General features: G+C 37.7%; 1 protein-coding gene across 2 annotated transcripts in view; it reads right to left on the bottom strand.

Moving 5' to 3' along the window:
* The window catches only part of LOC139822855 (cell adhesion molecule 2-like), an 83,441-nt gene that overhangs the window by 25,733 nt on the left and 31,675 nt on the right, over nucleotides 1-26,033 (bottom strand). For both annotated transcript variants that reach the window (XM_071795000.1, XM_071795001.1), the window contains exons 3-4: nucleotides 23,678-23,753; nucleotides 8,642-8,765 (exon numbers count right to left, since the gene is read on the bottom strand). In XM_071795000.1, the coding sequence (XP_071651101.1) occupies nucleotides 8,642-8,765; nucleotides 23,678-23,753 (200 nt within the window). The remainder of the gene's footprint in view (nucleotides 1-8,641; nucleotides 8,766-23,677; nucleotides 23,754-26,033) is intronic.

The following is a 26,033-nucleotide window of genomic DNA, read 5'->3' as shown; positions in this document are numbered from 1 at the left end:
CGCGAGTAAAAATAACATTGCGCAAATAGAGTTGTTTTTTTCTCGTCGACTTTTTCAAATGCAGAATTCTTTAAATAAAAAAAGAAGAAAGGTAATAAAAAGTTAAAACTAGCTAAAATGAAGCTAGTGAATTCGATATTGGAACAATATCGATGTGTAAATATCAAGAAAATTCTGCTTTTTCTTTTAAATGAATTTCAAATATTCTTTTTCTCTTAGTTTTAGGTCAATACAATCGATCTATTATGTAATTATGATACAATAATTCAATTCAATTACAGCACAAGAAATTGAGCTGTCGCAAATCTAAAAAAGCAATTTTGTCCATCTATCTAAAAGGCAAATATGGAAATTCAATTTTATATGGAACGATCCGACTAGCACTTGGATCGTATATAAAGAAATATATATGCGCACTTAAACGAGCGAGCAAATATACGTGCTTATTCCATTTATAACGGCATATATACATATATATATATCGCGTATCTCACCGTGGCTGGTCCATAGTAGGTCGGTGCAACGAGTTTAAGAATTATGCGGCGGAGAAACGAGTCTTTGGATGTTCACGAAGCGGAAAATTGGAACACTTCTTTGCTATTCGAGTTTATGGAAAATACACTACAGATATGTTCACTATGACAATTTCCCAGAACTAAAAGCTTTCAAACTGACGTTCAGAATAACGAATGAGATTTTCCCGGGATAGATTTATTCAATAATTGCAGATTGTAACAGTTCTCGCATAATGATGACTTTTAATAACAAGTAGTCAAAAAATAACCCGATTAAGCTCGACGAGAATAGTCTCGTTTATTGATTAAAAATCAAGTTTTCCTGTTAAGATATGGTCTACGTTATTTGTCGGAAAGATCTAAAATTGTCATAATGATTTTTTTATCGTTGTAATTTATATACATACAATGTTCTATTTTTCGACTTTTTGACCGCATTTCATTCTGAAACACTGATCGAAAAAACGTTTCAAATCTCGAAAACAGCTGTAACAAATTCAACTACAATAAAATTGCATGTACCATAAGATATGTTTCTCTCGTCATTTTAGTATAAAAAATTTGTTACCTTTTCCATAATTAGTATAATTTCGGAAATAGTTACACGCGGGAAAATGGGATATAGGTGCGCTGATTCATTGTTGCAGCAACGTCTATTTGTCGATAAATTATCAAGAAGCTTATCTTGAAATACCTAACGCGAGCGATCGTAGAATTATATTGGATCGAATGAAAGAAGAATGTACGTTGTAGAGAAACGGTGAGAAAGATAAACGCCGTTACCGATAGAAAGGCATCGTGCTGTGGTACCCTGATGCGGGAGAAATCCGCGGTATCCGAAAACTTTTCAGGAAATACCTTTCATGGGTGCGATAAAACTTCGCGCAACCGTGAGGGAGTAAGTAAGCAATGTCTCTTTCGAAGACCTACCAAACACCTTCAAGGATAGTGAAAGTGTTAAAAACGCTATAAATTTGAGAATGTGATACAAGGAGTATAAATGAAAACTTGTCTAAGAAATTACATCACGAGTCTTATTTAATAACGTTTTATGTTTCATCAATTACGTATTAATATCGCGTCAAATTGTGCGATCTTTTGAAGCTAGTTTAATAATTGAAAATAGAAATAATTTATCTTTTAATGTGCACGCGGTAACCTTTTATAATAAATCCCCGTCGAGATTATAATAAATGCAACATATTAGCAGGAAAATACGTACTTTTGAACGCTTATACGCTCTCTCAATTACTGGCTTTAGTGCAACGTATGAATGTTGAATTATATCTTTTTTTGCTAGTTAAATGTTTAATGAAAAAACAGAGACGTTCTTACAACAATATTCGTCGCAATGTTAAATTTTGTTTGCATTACGTATTCTTACTAACGAGAATGACGAAGAGAAGTCTGGTTACAAGCGTATCTACTTCGCGATCTTTACGAGAAAATTCAAGAGAGTCGAAGTATAGGATCGAAAAGTCGGACGACCGAACATAAGGGAAAAAGGTCGAGTAATACGCCCCCTCGTACGTCCGGGGAAATTTTATTTCCCGGCAGTAACACGTCCAGAGATTTTTCCGAGCAATGGGGAAGTACAAACGCGAGTTCCAGAAGGAACGGAAATGCGAGGAAGGAAGGCGCGCCCGGCCGCGATCACGTGGAGGAAGTCACGAAGTATAAACGACGTGGTTCCTGCGCAGCAACGTTGACGTTTATCTCGTAGTAAAGGCGCTGTCGGACATAGAGTTCTTACGCCGACAAATCAATTTACGTCCCTCGAGAAAAGTTTCGCGAAAACAAGAGGGGAAATAACGGCGGGCGCGGTAGAGACTGTAAGAATCGTATTACCGCCGACAATATTTCCCACCGGTGGCAATTCGTTCCTCAAACGTTTTACTTCTGTTGTGAAATGATAAGCTAAAGGGTCAAGGTGGACACGTATGGGTCTCGAGAATATCGTACGAAAATCCAGTCAATTCAAATCGATTATATATCAACTCTCAATTTTCGTTTATACTCCCGATCCATTTGATTTTCTATCTATATGTTGTATTATTGTAAGAAAAATTGTGATGTAGGAGAGTTTAATATATAGAATTTTGTGATTCTTATATTTCTTTGTCTGTACTATATTGTAAGAAAAATTATTGTGAAAGAATAACCATTAATTCGGTTTATATTACTTAACTGAGATGATTGATGCAACTGATTAACGACTTGCAGGCTATAATTTCTTTTGCAAAAAAATCTCGATAATAGCAGTTTTCTATTATACAAGGAAGTCGAAGCGTTCGCGAGCTTGGTTAGAAGAGAGTCCATAAACTAGCGGTTTACCGGACCGAATCGAAAAAGCAGTCGACAGCGAGGAGAGAAACGCGCGATAACTTCCTCAAAGCATCCGAGATTGTTTGTTGGCATCGCTACGGAAGTTTCGCGCAAGAACTTGAACGAAGGGGAGTCAGATAGATAGATGGAGAAATAGATAGATAGGATAGAGATAGATGGAGAGGGAGGGGAGAGAGAGAGAGAGAGAGGGAGGGGGAGAGAGAGAGAGAGAGAGAGAGAGAAGGAGGGGGAGAGGGAGAGAGAGAGGAAGGATTAAGAAAGATAGAAAGTTTATCTAGAAAATAGGTACGCGCTTCTAGCACATCGCGAGAGATCCAGCTGTTGATTCGTTCTCGATGAAATTTCAGACTCGAGTTGGCAGGTAATTTCAAAGCCGCGTGTTACTTCCTCTTCCTTTTCCCTTCTCTCTCTCTCTTTCTCTCTCTCAATTCTCCTTTTTGCTTACTTTATATCCATATGTCTTCGTTTCTCAACTACGTTCCTACGTAGCTCATCTTTTTCATCATTTTTCCAAGCACCTCGGAATCTCTCTCGGTTTTACGGCAAATTAGCGAGCGCCATTCAAGCCGGATGCATCCATGCCCGATGGAGGTAAACGCGATTACGCGAACGGGTGAGGTGAAAACAATTTTTACATTAGTTGCCCTTTCACGCGTCTGAAAATCTAGAAAAATCCTTCTGGAACTGCCCGAGGCTGCGAGATTCGTTAATGCTACTTTATTATCCGCATTCGTTATGGGAATATTAGGATAGGGTATGCATGAAATGATGATTGCAAAATGAGAAAAAGGATGTTAAACTCAAGTTCTCGGTTGAATCGCGTGAAATTTGCGAACTGGCAATAGTTTGAAAGAAAAAGAAAATGCAGCATCTACAGTAATGTCAGAGAAAATATGTACGAAGCTTTTAAGTTTTATCAATTTTTTTAAAAATTTATTGATATGAATTGATTGAAAGATAAAGCTTTTAAGGATGACAAAAAAATGATAACAATTGATACCCGATAACCAATTTATCATATGTTATCTCGTTTTTCTTCTACAAATCTCTCCTCGTAAACTTCGAAGAAAGACAGATGGGTATTTTCGTCTATAAAACACAATCGAGATACACTACGATGTCCACCCAACATACAATAATGCCATTTTATAGAAGCAATATCTTTTTATTGGGATTTATCGAGGATATCTGACGTGAATGCTACTTCATTAATCGTATTTAAAGGATTTATACTAGAATACACGATGCATTACGACCTGCTTCACTTCTAGCAACAGTTACGATAATTCGATAGTCGACCAAAGAGATGCGCACTAAATCGTAGAAATTAATTTCAACCAAATATTAAAAAGCGAATATTAATTCATAACATAGTTAGCCGAGGACGAATTGATCATTATTCAGCTTTGAAAAATATATTTCATAATGCAATAATAAATCGAAAGAAATTCATTAAACGTATGAGAAAAATTACAGATTTTTAAAAATTATGGACAAGAACCGTGGGAAAAGATATTTATACTAAAGAATAACGCGATTGGGTATTTTATAACTCCTTTTGTTCGCTCTGCGATTAACGACGTCGTATCCTGTTAAATTTGCGTGGTTCCTCACACTTTAATACACGCCAGGAATCAGGCGCGACGGCAGCGGCGGGTAGACATGATCGCTTTTGTCCGCGAAGAATTTTCTTCGCTGATATCGGGGAACTATTGGACCGAGCCAGATTAATAGTCCGCTATCCAATACAGAAGGTTCGAAAGATCGTCGGCCGGACGGGCAAAGGGGATGAACCGATTCGCCTCACGTAATGCTCGTTACACGTCGGACGATATTAACGAGCACCAAGGAGGGCGGAACTTTCGTGCCATCGAAAACGTGAATCGGAAGCGGACGCACCGTCTCGAGAATCGAGACGATCCTTCGCAGCATCGCGGGGACGTCGTACCTGTACTTTAAAAACATGATGACTTACGATCGTATCAAGCGTAACAACCGATTTCTCAATGAAATTGACCTGGATCCGTGCTACACAAAGCTATATCGCACTGTACCAAATATGTCGGAACTGCTTATTTGTTCATCCCTGCATCTCGTGATAAATTTCAAGTCGTTCCTGAATAAAAACCTTACAAGAGAAGTCATCATTTGACACACATTTTTCATTTTTAATGGTATTTTTTAAATTAATCCTCAAATTAAAAATTTATCAGTCGAAACTAATAGTGAAATACTCTTTATTCGTTACTATTCTTTGATGTGCACAAACGGAGAATTGGTTAAAACATTCTTAGATGAAAACTGGCTTGCCAGATTGAACATTTTTTGAACATTTTGGCAATTATTTAAATCTTATATTACATTTCTATTGTCGCGAGATACGCGACGTTCGTGACGGTCAACCGAGTTCCATTATATCTCGTTACATTTCGTAACTCTTCGTTATATAATACTTTTTTTGTCATTAGTAGTTTCCCTGCTATGGAACATAAAAGAAAATAGTACATGTGTATTTCTAGAACAGTTCTTGTTATTTTTCATTTTTTTTTTGCATTGCACATTTCCGTATTCCCATTACGATGGTCCTTTTTATTACGCCGTATAATACCACGATCGCGTATAACACCACTCTCCATAACTAAGCCCATCTACGACGGCGATGGGTAGTCGAGGTTTATTTTTATTACAGCTTCGAGTGTGACGCTTTATTATTGCGCGACTTTGTTCATACATATACATGGAGTATCGTTGAGCACGCGTCGCGGCACCTCTCGCGACCCAGAATAAATTGAAATATTTTACACGAATCTCACACATGCACACGTGCTCGCGTGTCCCGAGCCCGATTCGACGCTTCTCCTTTCACGATGTCCACGCTTTCTCGCCCCGTATCGTGAACGGTGCAAGTTTCACTTTAGTCCTTTCTCGGTACCGAGCGACGATACGATTCCTTCACAGTCGAACGAGCAATTCCCCGTAAACTCGGTTACCTTCGACGATTCAATACGCCACGTGAACGAACGTGGTGTACGGGTACGGTCGGACTTCTCCTATCGGTGTAAATGTCGTCCAACGATTTTTCAATTACCAGACTGCTGTTGGATAATCGCGATGCTCATTGAAAGTTTTTCTACACCAGACTATGAAATTTGACACTAGCCAAATTGGAACGATACACGTTTACGACTGTAAATTAAAAAACATAAACCAAAATAGCTTTAAGAATAAAATGTGCTGATCTCTATTCATTGCAATTCATTCAAAAATTGATAGCAAATTTCTTTAACATAAAGGATCGTTCATTAGACTCTCCATTCGATAATATCTCGCGCGTCATAAAATCAAAAGGCAGAAAATTCCGATTTTCATAATTTGGAAAATTTTATAATATTTAGAATATTAAAAAAGATACACTCGACGTACTCAACCACAAAGCGTCCTACATCAAAGCGAGTATGTAGTCGTAAAGGTAATTGCGTTTTACAGCTTGTCCCGTTGCGCGCAACACAAAAGGATCTCGTCTATAGATATTAAAATGTAAGACAAGAAAACGGAGAGAGAGAGAGAGACAGAGAAAAAAGAACAAGTTTATGTAGTTATCCATCTTATTTTTTATCTTGCTTTATATAAAGTGTTGACACTAAACATGGACGAACTTGATGGAAAGAAAAATTGCAATATCATAAGATCAAGAGAATTATACTGGAACAAGATATTTCATGCTTAAAAAGAATTGTTTATAAATGATCCTTTTAAAAAATTCTGTACATTGTATGCTTTCCCTATATTGAATAAGATTGAGCGAGTATCAAAGAATTCGATTCATACATATTTATGAATAAAGTATTCTACTTGCTAAAATTTCTTTGTTATCTCTTAGGTTTATGAATCATGAGAAACCCTTTTCCATATGTTATATATAATCTAGATTTTGTGTGTGTAAATTATATATAAATTGCTGCATGCAAAATCGCATTATATGATAATTTCTTCAACATACTGCTGTTTTATATTATCAATAAAGATTGAGCGGATTGAATTTGAACGACGGATATTTTAGCTCCCGCCAAACATGGTTTAGTAAAAAAAAAACTAAAAAAAAAAATAAATAAAATCGATAGATATGAATTTTGCAACAACTCGATTTTCTCCGTTTCATGGACACGTATATAATCACATCATCCGATCACCGATATCGCGTGTCTATTAAAATCGGTTGGACCTTTTTCAATGAACGTATCGCGCAACCTATATCCATCGCGTCGCGTCACGACAGCGCGGGATGCATCGCCCTCGTGCAATCTCTTTCCGTGAAGATCTCTGAATTCAGCCTCATCTACTCCGTAATATAAAGAGTAGATTGGCGCCGCTAAATCTTTGCGGAAAGCCGTAAAACTTGAGCGCTCCCGCGTACGTTGTTGAGCACAATGGCGGTCTATGATATATGATGCACATTCCCTCGCACACGTATATACAGACCACACCGGGTCCCGATAGTATACCCAGATCCATTTTTTGCCAACTCTATATAAAACGGGACAAAGGATTGATAAACATACGATGAGACTTTTGATAGTTTTTGTTCAAATTATCTCGGCATGATTTCAATTACGAGAGAGAAAATTTTTTCTTAATATTTATTATCTCAAGAAGAAAACATACATTCTTAACTTGTATAAAAAGAGATGTCATTACATTATAACAGATTATCTCGATTATATTATAACTTATTTACTTTCAGAAGAAAGTTAAACTAAACTTTTTCTCTCTCTAAAAAATATATATTATAAGTGGGCATAAAATTTATCTTTAATAAATGTTAGAGTTAATAAAAAAAAGTTTGCAACAGAGTACAATAATTTCGTGTTGTACGCCGTCAGAGTCCAAGCATTGAATTAATCTCCGATTGTTTGCGGATTATACAGCAAACGATATTTTTCTTTGACGAACAAATGTTTTTATTGCTGACGACAAAGCAGCTCGTAAAGCTGGCGCGTTAAACTCCTTCACGGAAAGACCGTTTCCGTTTATCGAGCGACGAGACAAATATTTTCGAAACGAAGTTTGCTCATCGCTCGCGGTTTCGTTTGCGGGCGAACCGATAGTTTTCCCGCTCCGTTCCGATTTCTATAACCTGCAACGTTAGAGCAAACCTTTCGGTTTCCCCTCTCTCACTATACGTATGCTCGAACGATTCGAAGATTTTTCCATGAAATTGGTATCGTAGATCAGGTCGAAAGCTCCACTTTGTTTGACCCGGAGGCTCTCCAACCTGTTACCCGGCATCCCGGATATATCGACGTTTAAGACATATCTGTAGGAGGTCGTCTTCGAAAAATTTATCGGGTGCTCGCGATAGATTTCGAGATTTGTCTCAAAATTCATCGTCCATGACGCATCGCCGCGGTCTTCAATTCGATTTATTTGCCTGCGTCGAGTTTTATTGAATGATTTATCGAAACAGGCATGAACGTAAATCTAGGTTTAAACTAATCCGTTGCTGTTAAAATATTTCGCATTCCGGGGATTACATACATTCTTTATCTATGACTCGTACTCGTTTGCTTTCATTCACAATTGTCATCTGCCAATTTGTCTCAATTCTCTTTCAATATATATAAAAAAATTTTCCATATTGTAACGAAGACGTAAAGTTTAACAATTATTCTATATAAGTGAAGTGCTCTTTATCAAAAAAAGGATGCTTGATAAAGTATTGAAGATTTAATGGAAACAATAATGCTGAATTACAATGGGACATGAGAGGGCATCTTACTCACGTCAACTTTAACACCACTGACGTCATAGACGTGGGGATTTTTATCTCGGAGTACGTATTTGTAGAATACCTCGTGGTCCTTGTACCATGTGATACCATAGAGACGGTCTCTCTCCCGATCATATCTGAAACAGGAGATTGAACGAGACATGTTACTAAATGCATTCCGCAGCTGTTTGCCAAGTTACTAGTAAAGACACCTGAGACACTAAGTCCTCAGACAATTCCCAAATATCCCTTATTGTTACGGTATTCTCGATATAATCAAAATGCAACATTCCGTGCTGTTTTACTAAAGATATGATACATGTTATACGTATTGCATATCGATACATAACAAATATATTTATGATATAAATTAATCAAATAAGTATAAATTTAAAAATATATATAGCACATTTTCTTCCTAGTTATTAATTCACAGAAGAAACGTGTTTAACAGTTCTAATTCGGAAAATTTGTTTTATTCATAACGTGTCCAAATTGAACATTCGTGTATTAGAGCAGATTATATAACGGAATATTGGCTATCCGTCTCGTTTCGAAAATTTAATGTTCCGCCAATGATCATCAATTTATGATTAATATATAATTAAAATAATATAGATTATAGATTATAGATTATAGATTATAATAGATTATAGATTATAAATTATAGAAGACCGTACAATCTTTTATTTTAATTTAGAAATATTTATTAATTTATTTTTGTTATTTTTGGCGCATTAATTCCAAAGTTTTCCATGAAGAATATTCCATATCGAATAAGTTTTTTCACACGATATGAGATTCAGGAATGTGAGAATATAAAAAAGCGTTTTAAAGAATAGTCTCTAAATAGTCCATATTTTTTGCTTTTAAAAGTTGAAGTATCGAGTGCACATGAAAAAATAATTAGTCAGGTTCAAGAACTGTTTACCAAGTCGGTCTGGCGAACAGTTGCGAGAATCTTATCACAAAAGTTACTTTTAAATAAATCTTAATTTTTTAAAAAATGGTTTTACTAACACGCATGGAACAGTTTGCGATACATGCGCCAGCACTTGTTCCATCATTCGGAATCTTCATCGGATTGGCGGTGAGACTCTGAGAGCTAATTGTATGGGTATATCTGCACGGGCCAACCAATGCGCCTTACCCTTTACTACTGAAGGGCATTCCCGTCCACCTATTCACAAGCCGCTTTTATCGTGAACGCAATTTACGTATCCACGGGCTAATCGGTTCTGCGGTTCATTCGGCACAATAGGGACGAGTCGTGGAAACGAGCGAATACTGACGAGCTGGGAATAAAAGTGAAATGAACGCGCGCCCCATTCGTGCCGGCTTTAGATCGCATCCTTAATTGGTCCTCGTTCGATTATTTCTATCATCGGATCGCGCTATTAATTGAAATAGTTCTCTCTCTCTCTCTCTCGCTTTTAAGAGTAGCACGAACGAAGCACTGTTTCTCTGAACCACGCGTCTCTAAACGCGCTGCTTATCGCCGCACGATTAACGGATCTCCACCGAAGTGTTCAGAGCTTGGGATATCTGTGGCCTGTTCGATATTTGTTTATTAAATTTTAATAGCTTCTCGGAAGCAATTTACATAGATATTACATATTTACATTTGCGGTGAGCAATGCATTAATATTTTGGAGCATACTAATTCCACACGATGAAACATTAATCACATGGTTGCGTCTTATGCCATACGGTGTATTCAGATTGACACATGGGAAAGCGCATTGCTCGAGAGTGCAAAGGATTGAACGTTTCGCACGTTTCGCACAAATTTTTGCAACGTCGCGATGTTTCTACGAATCCGTTGAACTCTCAAGAGAACATGGATATAGTTTTTTCATCGGTAGGTGATTATAACGATGGATCACAAATGTCATAAAACACTGCATTGATAGGGGAGGAAAAAGAGAGGAGGAGAGAAAGAGAGAGAGAGTGAGAGAGAGCCATTTGAAAAATCGCTCGCATCAGAGGTTTTTACGATCGTCCGAAACAGACGGATCCTAAAGGCATCGACCATAAACGCGATTTTCCCGAACTCGCGAAATGTAGCTCGGCGTTCGTATGTTGTTTTAACGTGATTACGTTCGGCAGGAAGGATCGAAGGGACTGTTCGCGTGACGAAACTCGAATGTAGGGCGAGTACTATTGCAAATAATTGATCGATATCCGTGTTCGGAGCACACGGTCGCGGTAGTCCGTCATTTCGCTAATCGCGGATTACCCTTGTTGTTTTCGGAACGGCAAATCGAAAATATCAGTTGCCTGCATCGCGATTTTTATTAAATAACATGTGTATCGCGAATGGTATGTAATAGATAATGCTCTCTTATATTATGTAACGTTTCTTGCACGTTTATAGTGATCGATAATTCTTCGCAAGGATGTATGTATATCTATTATATTATACGCGGATCTTTAGATATATTCTACTTCAAGAAAATGCACCGAGATTATTAAGTCAAAAGTAAGAGGCGAAATGAGGTCGTTATCTATAATTAACTACGGCGAAAAGAAAAAGCTACAGCCGTGTTCCTTTTTTGCTCGAATAACAAATTAGTCGCGAACTCGAGTAACAAATTCATCTTCATATCTATGTTCATTCGCAATTAAATTCCATCTTTGATATTATGTTCGGAACGATTGATCCGGTCGGAAGAGGTACCTCACTCCACGACCGCGCATTTGTCGTTTTCGCTATAATCGCCCTTCTAGATAGCCCCCCCCCTCCGTCCCATCTCGTTAAATTACATTTCAATGGAGTTTCTCGGTCATGCTCCGATAAACCTTTTGAGGTTAGTTCGCCGGTTAGGACAAAGGGAATCGCTTCTTCGACCCCGTCATCGCCATGTTCTTACGAGTGACGCGTTTGCAAAAGTAACCGCATATGCTCTCTCTCCAGACTCGCATTCGATCCGTCTATATTCGTCAAACGGATGTCATTAGAAAGTTTACGAGATATTCTATTAATATGATCTTAATTGACACGTGATTTTAGTGAGAGAATTAAACTTTCCTGAAATGTCGGGATATTAAAACATTTGTTCAATTCCTTTTGGTACAATCGGTTGCAATCAGAACTAAAAATGGGCACGGATGTCAGAAAAGTTTAAAAGCGGCCTGTAATTAAAGATTTTATCTCGCTAAAGGAGGACGCGTACGAAATAATAATGGCACTATGAGACCAATCTTAGAAAAGCTGTTATCTCTTTAAAAAGAAAAAAAACGAATTAGATGTGTTAGTAATTTGACAAAATGAAAATTAACATAAATAAAATAATAATGTATCTAAGAATAAAACCAGAAGTAATGACAAAAAATAAAAAGTAGAAATGTATAATTGACATATATATCTTGTATTTTCTAGAAACATTTCTTAACTACTTAATTCGTACTGCGTTATTTTAACTCATCTTAAAACAGTTTTCCCCAAGTCACTCTTGAAATAATACAGCTTCACTTGCTGTGACAATCGCAAAGACAAATTTCGCGAAATCTGATGAGAGCAGCATAAGAATGGATAAAGCAAGAAGAGCTAAATTTAAACGTCGAAATCTTGTTCAGAACTATGAGATTTAAAAGACGGGATTCAGAAATAAGACAGTCTTTGCGAATTTCATTCTTAAGCTCTTTAAGTCCTAGTTAAAAATATCCGCTTCAGCCACTCGCAGCATACTTGTTCCATTTTTTGCGACTTTCCAGCGCGCAGCGAGCAATAGCGAGCTATCGCAAAAAAGCGACAAAAACTAACGCGAGAAAATACGATGTGTATTAAGGTGCCGCGTAAAAGGGCCGTCTGGCGATTGCCACATTTGCCACCGGCCGTCTGGCATGTATTGCGTCGTTTCAGAAATGCGGTAGAATACGGCAGAGCAGAGCGGAGAGCCGTGGTTCGCCACCGAGGATCCGCGAGCAAGCGAAGTCGTGTTACAGGTAGCATCGGGGAAACGTTATTCCCCGAAGAGGATCGCGCAGGAGGAGGCGGTTCTCCAGGTCGCGTCGGACACGTCGGACGCGATAATGCACGCTCCGCTGCAATGTCGGTCTCATTGCGCCGTTGCAACCGTTGCACCGTTGCAGTGACGTACCCTGGGGGGGCATTCGTGGGCTGTGTGTTGGTGGCGGTAACGCCGCTTCACCAGCACGTGCAGCAAAGCCCTTGGAAAAGGGATTGCCGCATTCGAGCGTAGGTGCACAATTTCGTGCGCCGCGTCGTGGGATTGATTTGCATTCTCCGGCTCATTTGCTGGGTCGTGTCCTACGGGAATTCTTTGCTCTTCCACTCTCTCTCTCACTCTCTTTCGCCCTGTTTTCGCATACCTTTCTTCCCCTCCCGTTTTCAGCTTTTATCTTCCTTTCCTTCTTCATTGCCCATGTGGTATATTCTTCCAATTCTTTGCGCGCTTGTCGATTTCAATACCCTTCTTCAGTAAATGTAGTCTACTCGTATTTTTGAACCATCATTTACTGTCTCTTATTGCTGCTTTTTATTTCATTTCTTTCCTACGTTTTTTGCGACTGCCAATATAGAAATAAATTCTTTCTTCGAAATTACCGACGTCGCGACGTATTGTATTTCTTTTAATACAAAATTGGCCGATGAAATGAATAATGCAGATTATTTGATGAAGAATTAATAAAATTAAAATGTTATCTTTATCTTGCCTTCTTATTTATCGCGAAATTCGCGTAGTCATGTCCATGTCATGTAACGTATGATTTTCATTTCAGTGAAATATATGTCTATTCCCGTTATTTAAATTTTATAATTTATTCAATGAATTTTTTATTATAAATTCAACGAATCATGGTTTTTTACGTGCATAAAACATTATTTTAATACTTTATACGGTTGATGTACATATAAATATCCTGTCCTTTAAAAAAGTTATAAAATTTAGTACGGCAGCGATTGCGTTCGTGCGGAGCAAGCTTTGAAATCAATTTGCAATTTGATAAACGCGAAATCAAATCACGCTGAGACCAGACTCGGACTATAGTAAGATCGAGGAAAATGTCGCAATGATGAATGAGATTCGCGGGGCAATCGAGGCGAAATTCAACGATTAGACAGCATGAGAATGAAGTACTGTGGAACGTGTAATAGGAAATTCTCTGTGGTGAAATTATACGGAGAAAGGAGTGCGCAATGTTGAAACCAACACGTAGCGATGAATCTTCGTTTGGGATACCTATACTCAATCCTATAAATTTTAACCGCGCGTTATCTAGTCTATGAAACAAGTGCGAAATATTAAAATGCGATCTTGTTCTCGTATTTACTTATGCAAACTATCAGAATTTAATACAACACGGCTCAGGAAGGTAAAATGGGAAAATTAAAAAATTCCATTGTCAAAAGAGTATTTTACGCTCTTTTTGATTAGTCCTGCATTCCTCGTTGGAATACGCGAAATGTCTAATAATTTAACTTATGTCAAATTAGCGGTATACTGGCTTCAAAGCTTTGTCATATTAAATAAACATGTTGGAGATATTAATTAAAATGAGGCAGTCAATTTCACAGTAACTTATGCGAATTCACATAATAGATCGGTATACAAACGTGATAATGCTCAATAATTTCGGCCGTGTGATTTTCTACATATTATCGCTAATGGATATGCGATCAGTATAATGGAGGTTTATTAACATAATACCTCGCGCGTTATTTCTCGTTTTAAGATGCGTGTACACCGCGCTATCATGCTGCAGCAGGGTTTACATGAAATAATTACATCTGATTTGATTTGCACGCGTAAGAATTTAATTGTAACCGTACAACAATTATTTTTTTATTATTTCATTATCCAAGGAAAATTCGCATAAAATCAATTAACTTGCATAAATAATCGGACAGGGATTCTTCTTGAAAAACTTAAAAAATGTCACAGTTTCCTGACACTGTCGTTCGAGGTTTCCTGACTAATTTAATTATCTGTAGAATTTCTAGAAAACTGATAATGAAAGGGTTGACGATTTAGTCGCAAATGCGTCACGAATAATTTTCGTTTCTAGAGAGGTAAACTGCACGCGCGAGAAATTGCTGCTGTAGAGATGGCGATATAAACGTCGAATAAACTGACCAGAGAAGTTCGTGCCAACAAGAGAGAACTAATTTGTAATTTACGTGTACAGCACAGAAGATATGTCGATAATCGTACTCTATTCAAAACATTTATTTGCATCGCGATTGTGACACCTCTATTGTTATCACATGGAAAAAAAGATAATTAATAGTTTGATATAATGCACGTTATTTTTCAGTTATCTTTTATTTTCCGACAAGACTATTACTTTCAGACAATACTATTGGTACTGATTGCTCAATCAATCAATTAATTATACTATTGGATATATATACATCTGTGACGTATGCATCTTTGATGATTTGAAGATAAAAGGCTCGCGATAAATAATTCTGGGAAAGAAGTTATCCTTAAACATTTTTTTTACCTCGATGTACTTTATGCATTTTAAATATCTTATTCCTCTTAGCGATAAACAAGATAAACAAAAATATGCTCATCTCACGCGAATTGAAAAGAACATTCTTTCTTGAATACCTTCCCCAAAAATCCTTAGATAATAGATAATAGATAACTGCTTTTAAGTAAATTACATCGTGGTATCGATCGTCGCAAACATTAAATTGCTCCAGCAAATATCTTTTGGGAGACCAAGTTACGTAAACGCCATCATGTCCTTCCTACGAGGGTCCTTCCTACGAGGGTCATCTGCACGCAGTGTATCGCGATTCAAAAGTCCTAATTAAGTACGCAACATTAGGTACAAGTTTGCGAATCTGCACAGAAATCTGAGAGCTTCATTATATCTTTGCAGTTTAGAGAAATGAAACGTCAATATCGCAACGAATCTCCTCTCTTGCTGGAAGTTTCTGCCTCTGACAAAATAATTTTCCAAGTAGAGCATATGGTCGCGTTTCCTCGAGATATTTGTGTATCTTCACAGTGAAGATACGAAACTTCTCAGTTAAATTAAACGTATCAAATCAATGTGAATTACATTGCAGCGGAAATACTTGTGATGAAAGAGAATATTTTAGAATATGAATTAAATGATACAATTATTGGAAACTTAATTAACTCGATTTAATTAAATTACTATAAATATTGATCATTTAAAGTGCGTTTGTTTCTTATTGTAAAATGAGGATTTAATTAAAAATAATATATTCTTGCAATTTTTTTATCAATAATTTTACATAGAAAAATAATAAATCTTACGACTTATGGTGTGATTTATAAATAAAATCCCACTTTTCTGTATAATAAGGATTACTCGAACAATTTCAAAAGACCATACAATAGCTCATTGCGCTGCTATCCACACTCAAGTGGTGGATTAAGGTATCATAAAAGGTGATAAGAGGATAAGGAGTCAAAAGGTGGAAATCGCAGAACAAAAGAGATAGTGTGCTCGTAGGATCCTTTCCTATCGCGTCTCCTTTCCTTCCTAACTTATCGCATTCCTATTGTACTGTATGTGATCTCTTTAATACTCGATCAAGTGTAGGATTGAAGTTCAGCTTTTGTAAATATAAAAGAAAAATCAAATAAAATAAGATTACAGAATAACATTCTATGCAGAAAAATATCCTATTACAACATTTATCTTTCTTCTTTTTAGAAAAATCGTCGAATGAGGCAAAATATCGCGAAAGCAATTTTCCGATGAATATGAATATGAATAATACGTTGCGCTCGCGAAAAAAACAAACAAAAAATTTATAGATAAAAGATTATTTTGAAATCTCCATTTCTTTTCAAAATATGAAATAATTTAATCGTTTAGCGAAAGTGTCATATAAATTAGATCTTCTTCGTAAGAAAACAAAAATTTACCTAGAACTAAAATATAGGTATTTATCTAATCTTTATTGTAACTTCAATAACTCTCTCTAAAATGCAAAATTTTCTCTCCTGTAAAAATCATTAACTACAAAGTTTGATCGAAATATTACATGTATACCTACTCTTTTTCAAGTATAGCTTTTATTCACTAATACAGCCAACGGATCAATTACTCTTAGATTCATAATTAACAATTATTCGTCTTCGCTAAGTAGCACATGATATACTTTCGATTACTATAAATTTCGACGGAACATGACACGATCCAGTGTGAAGGAAGTGAGAAGGGGTGATGAGGGGGGAAAACCGAGTGCGATTACTTCCACCTGTTTTCCTCTCTCTCTTTCTCGCTCTCACTTTCCCTCTTATTGCTGTCTCAAGATTTCATTCGCTGCCGCTGGATCGGCGTACCAGTCGGATTAATGTTTCAGAAATTCAATTACGAGTTCCTTGACAGCTGTCTGAGTCGAGTAGGATCCAATTAATGCTCGCGATGCGGGCGTCGTTGTTCCCGCCCCTTCTACCCGGACTCGTTTAAAACATCGAACTGGAAGTACTGCGGAAACAAGTGCAATAACGCGTGAGGGGGAGGTGGGGGAGAGACAGGATCTTATGAAATGAAGCGAAATGACGAGCAGATTGAGAGGTTCAAGTATTTCGGTTTATGCGATAGTCAATGTGACGTCGGTTGGTCCACATACTCGGGAGAGCGTCCGCAGACAGAGGGTGAGAGGGTAAAAGCGTGAGAGGGTCTCGCCGATCGAAGGGCGCCGAGAGAAACGCTCCGCTCCACTTTCTCCACGATTTCTCGAGACACCGTGGAAAAAGCGTATGTTCCAATTTGTAGGCGCTTCGCGCGCTTTCACAGTCTCGTTTACGACGTTACGTGGGGAGCATATTGTTTCCCCTAGCAAATACGATACCTGTTCGACGGCGAATAATGTTTGCGGAAGCCGTGGCTGATCCGGCCAACGTACGAGTGTTTTGTTCACGGTAAAAATATTAATTGAAACGATGATCGCATCCAAAAATACAAGCTATGTTCTGCGTTATGTTACAAGAATTTTCGACCATTGTATAAACGATTTTGACGAAATGTTTTATATCCTTTTTAGCTAAAGAGAGAGAGATAGAGAGATGATATCTTTATTTCAAACCTTTACGCGCATGTCTTTGCCGAAAAATAGAGATATATTACAGAGAGAGGGAGAGGAGACAGAGGGGGGGTCGTGTACGGCATACGCATGGCGCAGATTAACGTAAAGTGCTTCATGCGACGTACGTGCAATGACACTGCATACCATATTTTATGGAATTTGCGCAAAACAAGTATCCATGTCACGCTTTAATACATAAATTCTGTCGAGCTTGTGGAATACCGTCGCCGTTATCCATAAATTAACGGGTTATCCATAAATACATAATGATAAATAAATTTCGGAAAATATAATAAACAATATTATTAAATATAGAGATCAAAGCCGAATGCCGCGGAGTAAAGGGATCCATGAGGGTTGCTTGGACAGAGATACACGTCTCGAATCGGTTCTTAGTACCGCGGAAACGTCTAAGAGAAAATGTTTTCTAGCGGGATAAATCGTCCGTCATATAAGAATAACAGGAAAGTTTGAATTCAATATCGCAGCGTCGCGTCGATTCTCGTTCGTAAGTTATTGAGTTTCAAAGTGCAATAGTCAATTCGACGGTACGTGCCGCGCGTACACTGCCGTCGCCGATTCGCCAGCGGTCGATGTGACGAATTTTACTTCCGAACTTTGAAATCCAATAACTCACGGCTCGGTCATCGAATCGACGTGTTACCGGACGGTTTGCCGAGTTTCGGGCAAGCTCATCGCTCTTCATGCGTTTCGCTCCTTGCGACACACGGCAGGCCCTAGGACGCCGAATTTATGGAGTTGGTTCGACGATGTATATCTTGGCATTAGATATAAGGTCAAAGCGACGGTAATCGTATCTTATAGTGTTGAACCTATAAATTTCGTTTGTTCAAATTTCGTAAAGGCAAATACGTCAAAATGATTTCTCGCTACGTAAAATGGGAGAGAGAGAAGAGAGCTAGTTGTGAACAAGAGACATTTTTGAATAACAATATCTTCCGTGTCAGTTTAGAGTGAAGAGTTGTCGTTTTTTTTTTTTCGAAAAAAAAAACCTGTACTATGAACGAGCAATAGAGATATTTTTCAGTCAATATATATTTTGTCAGAAAAATGACAGTTCTTCATTTAAAATTGACTCCAAAAAAATTGTTTTAAAAGTTCCTCGTATTTAAGAACTACTCCAATTCACACCAAATTTTTTTCGTGACTGTTATATGAAAATTGTCAAAATTTAATTTAATTTTATCATTGATTTCAAATAATAGATATAAATCATAGATTTAACTTTTTTGTACTTATATTTTTATAATTGTAAGGGTAATTTTTGCAGAATTAAAACAGATTTTTTTTAAATTTAATCAATATATGATATGTACTTTCATTTGTTGTTAGAGAATAAATAACTAGGATTTTAGTTCAAATAATTTTAGTACAAATAATACAACAATTGAATATTATTTGCAAAAAACGAAAAATAACACTATCTATTTTTATCAACACAATCGTAAATATTTTTTATCGTAATACATTTTTCATCATCATATATTTTGTTATACTAACTGCAAGGAATTTTTTTTTTTTTTTAACATTTCCGCGGTGATATCTTGCAGTGCTATCTTGCACCGATCATATTCTTGATCATTAAGTACCACATCAATTACGACGTTTAGATCTACGACGTGTCGACTAAACGTCATTACACCCATCCTCCCTTCTCTCGTTCGCCAAGTATATAATTACGCTTTAATTATCCTCCGCTCGAGGTGATTCCGCGGTTACGTGAGAACGAACGTTGGTGTGCGCGAGCTAAACATGGTGACTACACAACTCTTACACAAACTAAACGGTATGTACGTAGTACACGTCCACGCGGCACTTCGATCGAGCCTTCCTAATAGAGATTCCGTGAAGCTTGTCGTTTCCTACCGGAAGAAACTTCGATTCCGTGATAACTTAGGGTATGCAATTACCATCCATCTAGTGGATGGCATGGGTAACCGGGATGGTCCCGACCCAAGGGCCGAGAAAGGGTGAGAATGTATTGGAACAGACAGATCGCAGGCTTATAAATCGACAGTAGATAGTAGAAAATCGTGACCTTGATTGCAAAAAACAGTGATAATCACATTTGCTATTATTTTACAATAATACTTTACTTTTATCTGTTCAGTTGTCATGTTGACCCTCTATTGATCGGCAAGATCGATCGTTGTGCGCTATAGGATAAAATATATTAATTTAATTAATACATTCATTTTTATTAACGGATAAACAAGTAAAAAGTTGAATATATAAAAAATGTAAGAAATAAAGAGATAAGAAATAAGAATACTTGGATCGAGAAATAAGAAATGAAAAAAAAAGACAAAAATATTATGCCATTTAAAAAGCAAACGAACATATTAACATTCTCAAAATAGAGTTTTAAACCTTATCCTTTTGATGTATCTGATTTCTCGTCAACGTATTTATCGTTACAATTTGCTATTGTCACAAAAATGATAATAAACTAACCGACCGTGAATCAGCTATCGAATACCAGACAACACAAGCCATATGAGTCGCACGTTTCATCATGTATTCGTGTCGCGAATACATACTGCGAAGGGCTGATCGATCTGTCACGTATATTCCGGGCGCACGCGAAGGGGTGGAAAATCCATGGCCTTTGGTAGACCTTCAAGGTGCTCCCTTTCTACGTTGGGCGATCGCTTCTTTCTTCTGTTCCTTCTGATCCTCTCCGTTCTTTCTTCCTCCTCCCATATTCGATGACGGATCGTTCAGCTGAAACGAGTTTTGCTGACTAACGGCTCGTTGTTTCTTTCGTTCTCCGCGTCCCTCTTCTCTTTTCGTTTTTTTTTTTTTCCTCTCTTTTTCCCCTCTTTCTTTTTCTCTTCTGACGGTTTCGATCAGTCGCCACAGCAGCAGTAGCAGCAGCCATCAACGTCGGCGATGGAATTCCGATCGGAAGATTAGAGGAAACGATCGCGCGGCAGTACGGCAGTCGTCCAGAACGTCTGTGTGAAGAACTTACGCGGAGAAATCTCGCGAGAGTTTACGAGTCTCACGGTCGAGTTAGGGACCGAGGGGCATCTTTTTCCGGCAGGAAGAAAGTCGTGGACGAGGAAGGGAAAAGGCGCGGCAGGAGAAAGGGCGAGAAGTTTCCCCGCACGGACCTATCTCCGCGTAGGCGAGTAAATAAATAAACTACGAAGAGACTCGAAAAGTATCGAGATTTCTTCGATCCGACTTGCATCTCGCAACCCACCCTCTCCCCCATCACCGTACCCGTCTATCCACTTCCTCCTTCTCGTGGTCTCCGCTTTTATTTGTAATTTTATTTATCGTTTTCCTTTAACATTAACCGCAAACTCGATACGTACTTTATTGCTTCGCTTCTTACCGATGCTTTTATGAGTTCCGCTTACACGATTTACCTTCGCGGAGTAAATGCGACGAGAAACGGTCCCGTCTTCTGTATTGTCTCTTCTGTGACCGCATTTCCCGCCGGGTTTATCCCGCCGGCTCTTCTTTTCTATTTTTCGTTCGATCTCCTCGCGTATCTTCCTCTCTACGGCACTACTACCTACCGCTCGCGGTCTTAATAATTCCAGATGGAAATGGAATTTGCACGCGCACCCGTATCCCGTGCTGTCGATGCAACAGTGATGGTATAGTTTTTCGCTTTCGGCGCACGTGTAAAATCTACTATCCGCTGGGAGGTCTAGTCCTTCATTACGATCTACCATTTGCGTTGTAACGAACGAACAGCGGGTTCCGCCGCACACCGCGCTACCTGCACGCTGTGCATACATATAGAGAATTCACGCCCGCTGGCTTGGAGCCTGGGTTAGTATACATTAGTGATTATGCCGCGATATTTCGGTTTTATTGTGCGGTCCGTATATACCGTGCACGCGAATTATTTAGCGAGTCCTACGCCACCGTACTCTCTACCGATCATTTATCGTTGTTATGCCGCGACAAGAGCATGCTATTGCAGGGGATCGTATTACCAGACCGGTCACTTCGAAAAATGATCAATTTAGCCCTCGAAGTATTCTTGTAACTTGATTAATGGAATAAATCACTTAAATTATGGAATGCAAGACTAACGTAATCATGACCGATGCAAATTGCGAAGGCCAGGCAAACTGGAAGGAGGTTCTAAAATCCAACTATGTAACATGTACTTTGTCTTTCTTCTTAATGTTATCTGTCGATTATTTTTAACATTGTAAAGCTGAATGTTAAATAATCTTAAGAAATCTTTTTGTATTTTTTTAAACAATAAATATTCTATTCTATGTTTTACTATGTTTGATAAATTAAACAGGATATATCTCGTTTCTTTTTTTTTCTTTCAATATATTTAAATTTCTCATAAAGGTCTTTTCACTAGTTACGTATTTTTGTGCTTTTGATGAAAAACACACGGCTCACCAACGTACGAAAATATGTTGCTTTATTAATAGTGTAAAATTAATGTACGGAAATACATTTCGGCTTCATGCTGTACGCTTCCAGCGCCACGGTATACTCTCCCTCATTCTCTATTTTTCTGAACTTCCGGTCCCGAAAAAGAAAGACAAAAACGCACCGTCCTCCGTCATTTTTATCGGAGGACGCTTTTAAAATGCGCGCATAATATAAGAGATAAATTATCTGTACACAACACCAGCCAAAAAAAGATTGTTTTCTCAATTTTCAACGATCCTAAACGTAATGTTTGAAGAAAGGTATTAAAGATTTTTAACGAAGTTCGCCGAACGAGATTTTGTTAGGTACGTCGTAAAATCGGATGTTGTAATTGGAGAGAATAATGAGGGAGGCTGTGCCGGAGCGAAAGGAAGGTAATAGGTATGCCGAGAGGAGAAATGCAGAAATTATGTAATGAGGGTAAAGTAGCGTCTTGTTTCAATGAGATACGCATTATCTCTCTTGCATTATCTCTCTTATATAAAATAAGAGTGTGTATATCGATCGATAAGTCGCAGAACACATCTTGGCGGTGCGCATCTATTTAACCCGGTCGTATGCTTTGTGAACAAAAGCAGGCAAAAGTTTTGACTTTTCACAGCGAAATTCTCCGTAATATTTTCATAATTGAGTGCTTTATCGAGAAAGAAATCAAATAAGAAATAATAATTGTTTAAAATTTTTTTAAAAACGTGAATTTCTCTTCTTTTTAAAAATACGTAAGGCCATAAATTAAAAATAACGTGTTTTTATTATTAATACACTGCGCATATGATTCTCTCTTTAAACAGTTTAAACTAATTAATATTGATTAATACCAACTTTAAAGTAATTAATACTAACGTCTATATTTTTTATAGATAATTCAGAATGACGTCAAATATAAAATAAATTATTCGTCATATATGAAGGGATATTAAATCTAAATCTAAAATTGTCGATTTAATAAAATCGACAATTATTTAATAATTGTCGACATTTATTTAATAATTTGATAAAATTTACAGTATCCTAATATAGAAAGATTATAAAACTCTTCTTCTAAATAAGAATTTTATGACATCTATATCGACACATATTTTGCGGGGGATGTCGGATATTGTTAGAAGCATGGAAACTGAATTTAGAGAAAAGACACAGTACAAAGACAAATGAGATTTTTTTTCTATTTCAAGAGAAAATTATCAATTACAAACTAAATTCTTAAATATGCTACTAGTTAATGCTACTAGTCAAGTCGACATACCTTCTACTATGATTTAGTCAGGCATTAATAATCTGCTACGGAATAATTTGCATGTGACGAATTTCACGGATATGCAATATATCTTTCTGCCAATATATATTTGTTGTTATTATAAAATATTATTCTGAGATTCGAACCCACTTCCTTTTCAAAGTGCATGTATGTCGTTACGAGGGGATAAGATCTTCATATTACATTTATAAGATGAAGTGCCACGATAATCTGACAGAATTACACGCACTACTGCTGACACTGCAACTATTTCGCGCACGCAGAAAGCAGTTGACGTTTGCGTAGCTTATGGCGAACATTCTCACCTGCATTCTAGAAGCGCGCTCCTGCCCCTGAGGGTGTACGCCGGAACATTTATGTGAAGTAGCTTCAGAGCAGCGACTGAAACAGAAAAAGAGAGAAGTTCGCGTGAGATCGCATAAATGTCAATTGCGAGTATATACGTCGTCGCCTGGGGGTGCTATCGATGCGATGTCGCCAGAAATGCACGACAACGATTCCTCGAGTGTTCGATTATATTGCCGATAATAAAAGTAGGTATATAAAAAAGATACTTTTTTCGGAATAAAAGCATCAAGAAATGATGTTTAGTTCTAAATATTTATATATAAGCATAGTTTAAACGGAGTAACTGGGGGAAAAGACGAAATTTTAATCGGAATCGAGACAACATTATAAACTATTTATCGCTACGTTAAATTTACAATTATATATAACAATACATTACACACATACATCACTCTCTCTCTCTCTCTCTCTCTCTCTCTCTCTCTCTCTCTCTCTCTCTCTCTCTCTCTTTCTTTCTCTCTCTCTCCCTCTCTCTCTCGTCTTTTAAGTTATTCTATAGTTCTAGATTTCCAAGTTTCTAAGAGAATAGATAAAGGAGCTGTTGCAAAGGTTTACTTGTTAGATCAAGTTAGATCAGAAACTCCCGAACAAGTGCTCCTTCAATATTACTCGCTACCGATATGTAGCCCGACTTGAATAGAGAACATTTTCAAATGCGAGACTTCCTTTCACACTTAAATCGGTAAATCTCTTGACCCACTGCCAAGCGCACAATAGAAGTATTAAAAAAAACGGTACCACAGTACTCGACCTATCGCGGATCTTTTTACAAAGAAGTATCGCCCCGACCTTCGGCTGGAGCTTTCAATAGTGACGAGGGTCGGCAAAGCTTGGAAAATTGTGCCGCGATTGGATGATCCAGAGAATTGGAAGTAGATCGTGCTAGATGCTCAAATAATGGAAGATAGACTTTGTTAGAACGTCTTTCGTAGTTTGCTCTGCTTTTTTACCTTCCTTCATCTTCTCTCCTCTTGACGTGCTTGCACCAAAATTCAACGATTTTTATAAACCAACTAAGATCCCCATTTTAATAATCAAACGAGTTTTCATTCCACCAGATAAAACTACAGAGAAATTGCTGAGCAACATAGAAGGTCTAAAACTCGACTCTTCTATTTTTTAAACGTAGCAAACTATATGTATACGTAGAGTACATAAGTATGCACATGTAACGACTAGTAGAGGTCGGTATCTAACTTTGTCGTCATTGCCGTTGTCGTCGTCGTCGTTGTCGTCGTCGCCGCTGTCAGAAGAACGGGAATGGATGTGAAGAGCAAAAAGGTTAAGAGCAAGAATTCCTAGGCAGAGACGAGCTGAAATTTTCAGTACCAGATTAAATGTGGAGGTTAGAACATTCCAGACGCCCGTGTCGGTCTTGTCTCGTAAATGTAACCCGTAGACAGTTCATAAGACGAAGACGTCGAATACATATTAATTCCAGCGTATAAGAATAAAGCCAGAACTATATTCCGTGGGTGACAGCAATGAGAGAGAGAGATGAGAGTTTATTCCATACTCAGATTAAAACGGCAAAATATTGATGCGTGTAAAACTTTTATAGAAGTTGATGGTAACAAACGCTACTTTGCGCTCCGGTCACTCTATCGAATCAAGAGCAAAAAGTGTGCGTATTAAATTATAAAAAGTAACGACTAAAATTACTCAATTTAAACTTTAAAATATTTAATTGACGTGTAAAATTAAATTATAAAGTTATTAATATTGCAAATCTAATAAGTATTGATAGTTTATCATGCACTCTCGAAGCTATGAATGGAAAGCTATGAATATCAATAGAATGTCAAACGTCCACTTTATAAATATATCATTTCAATTCTCCAACTTCCCGTCACACGACGAAGTATATTTTATTTCTCGCGACCCAGCCGCAATGTCTATCTTCTTACCCTTTTGCCGGCCTGTCGATCCTTTGGAGCTTTCGATGTCTTTACTCGACATGGTAAGTACCAAAATTCGAACGTCACTTCGAAGTTTTCGCCCGTCCTAGGACACGTCTAAACAGTTTAGCCAGCGACGCGCGCACGAGAAACGTCGGGCAAACCGAAACTTTCTGCGGAAACCTCACGAGCTTCCGTAATTGGAGAAGGGGAGAAGAGAGACGAAGAAGGACTTGGGTCTGCTTCTCGATTCTGCATATATCCGGCAAAGTAAACTGGTAAACTGGTAATGTTCATCTGGTGGAAATTGTTATGCCCTGTCAGAAGCAAGCTACGGGTGACGTAGGTCCGAGGCGAATCCGAGTTTCGAGATCACCCTAAGAGGATTAGATAAGGGAGAACTGCCCACAGCACA

The sequence above is a fragment of the Temnothorax longispinosus genome, chromosome 12, assembly GCF_030848805.1.
Source record: "Temnothorax longispinosus isolate EJ_2023e chromosome 12, Tlon_JGU_v1, whole genome shotgun sequence".
NCBI classification, from domain to species: Eukaryota; Metazoa; Arthropoda; class Insecta; order Hymenoptera; family Formicidae; genus Temnothorax; species Temnothorax longispinosus.
The sequence above is the reverse complement of the archived record's forward strand: the minus strand, read 5'-3'. Positions and strand labels throughout refer to the sequence as shown.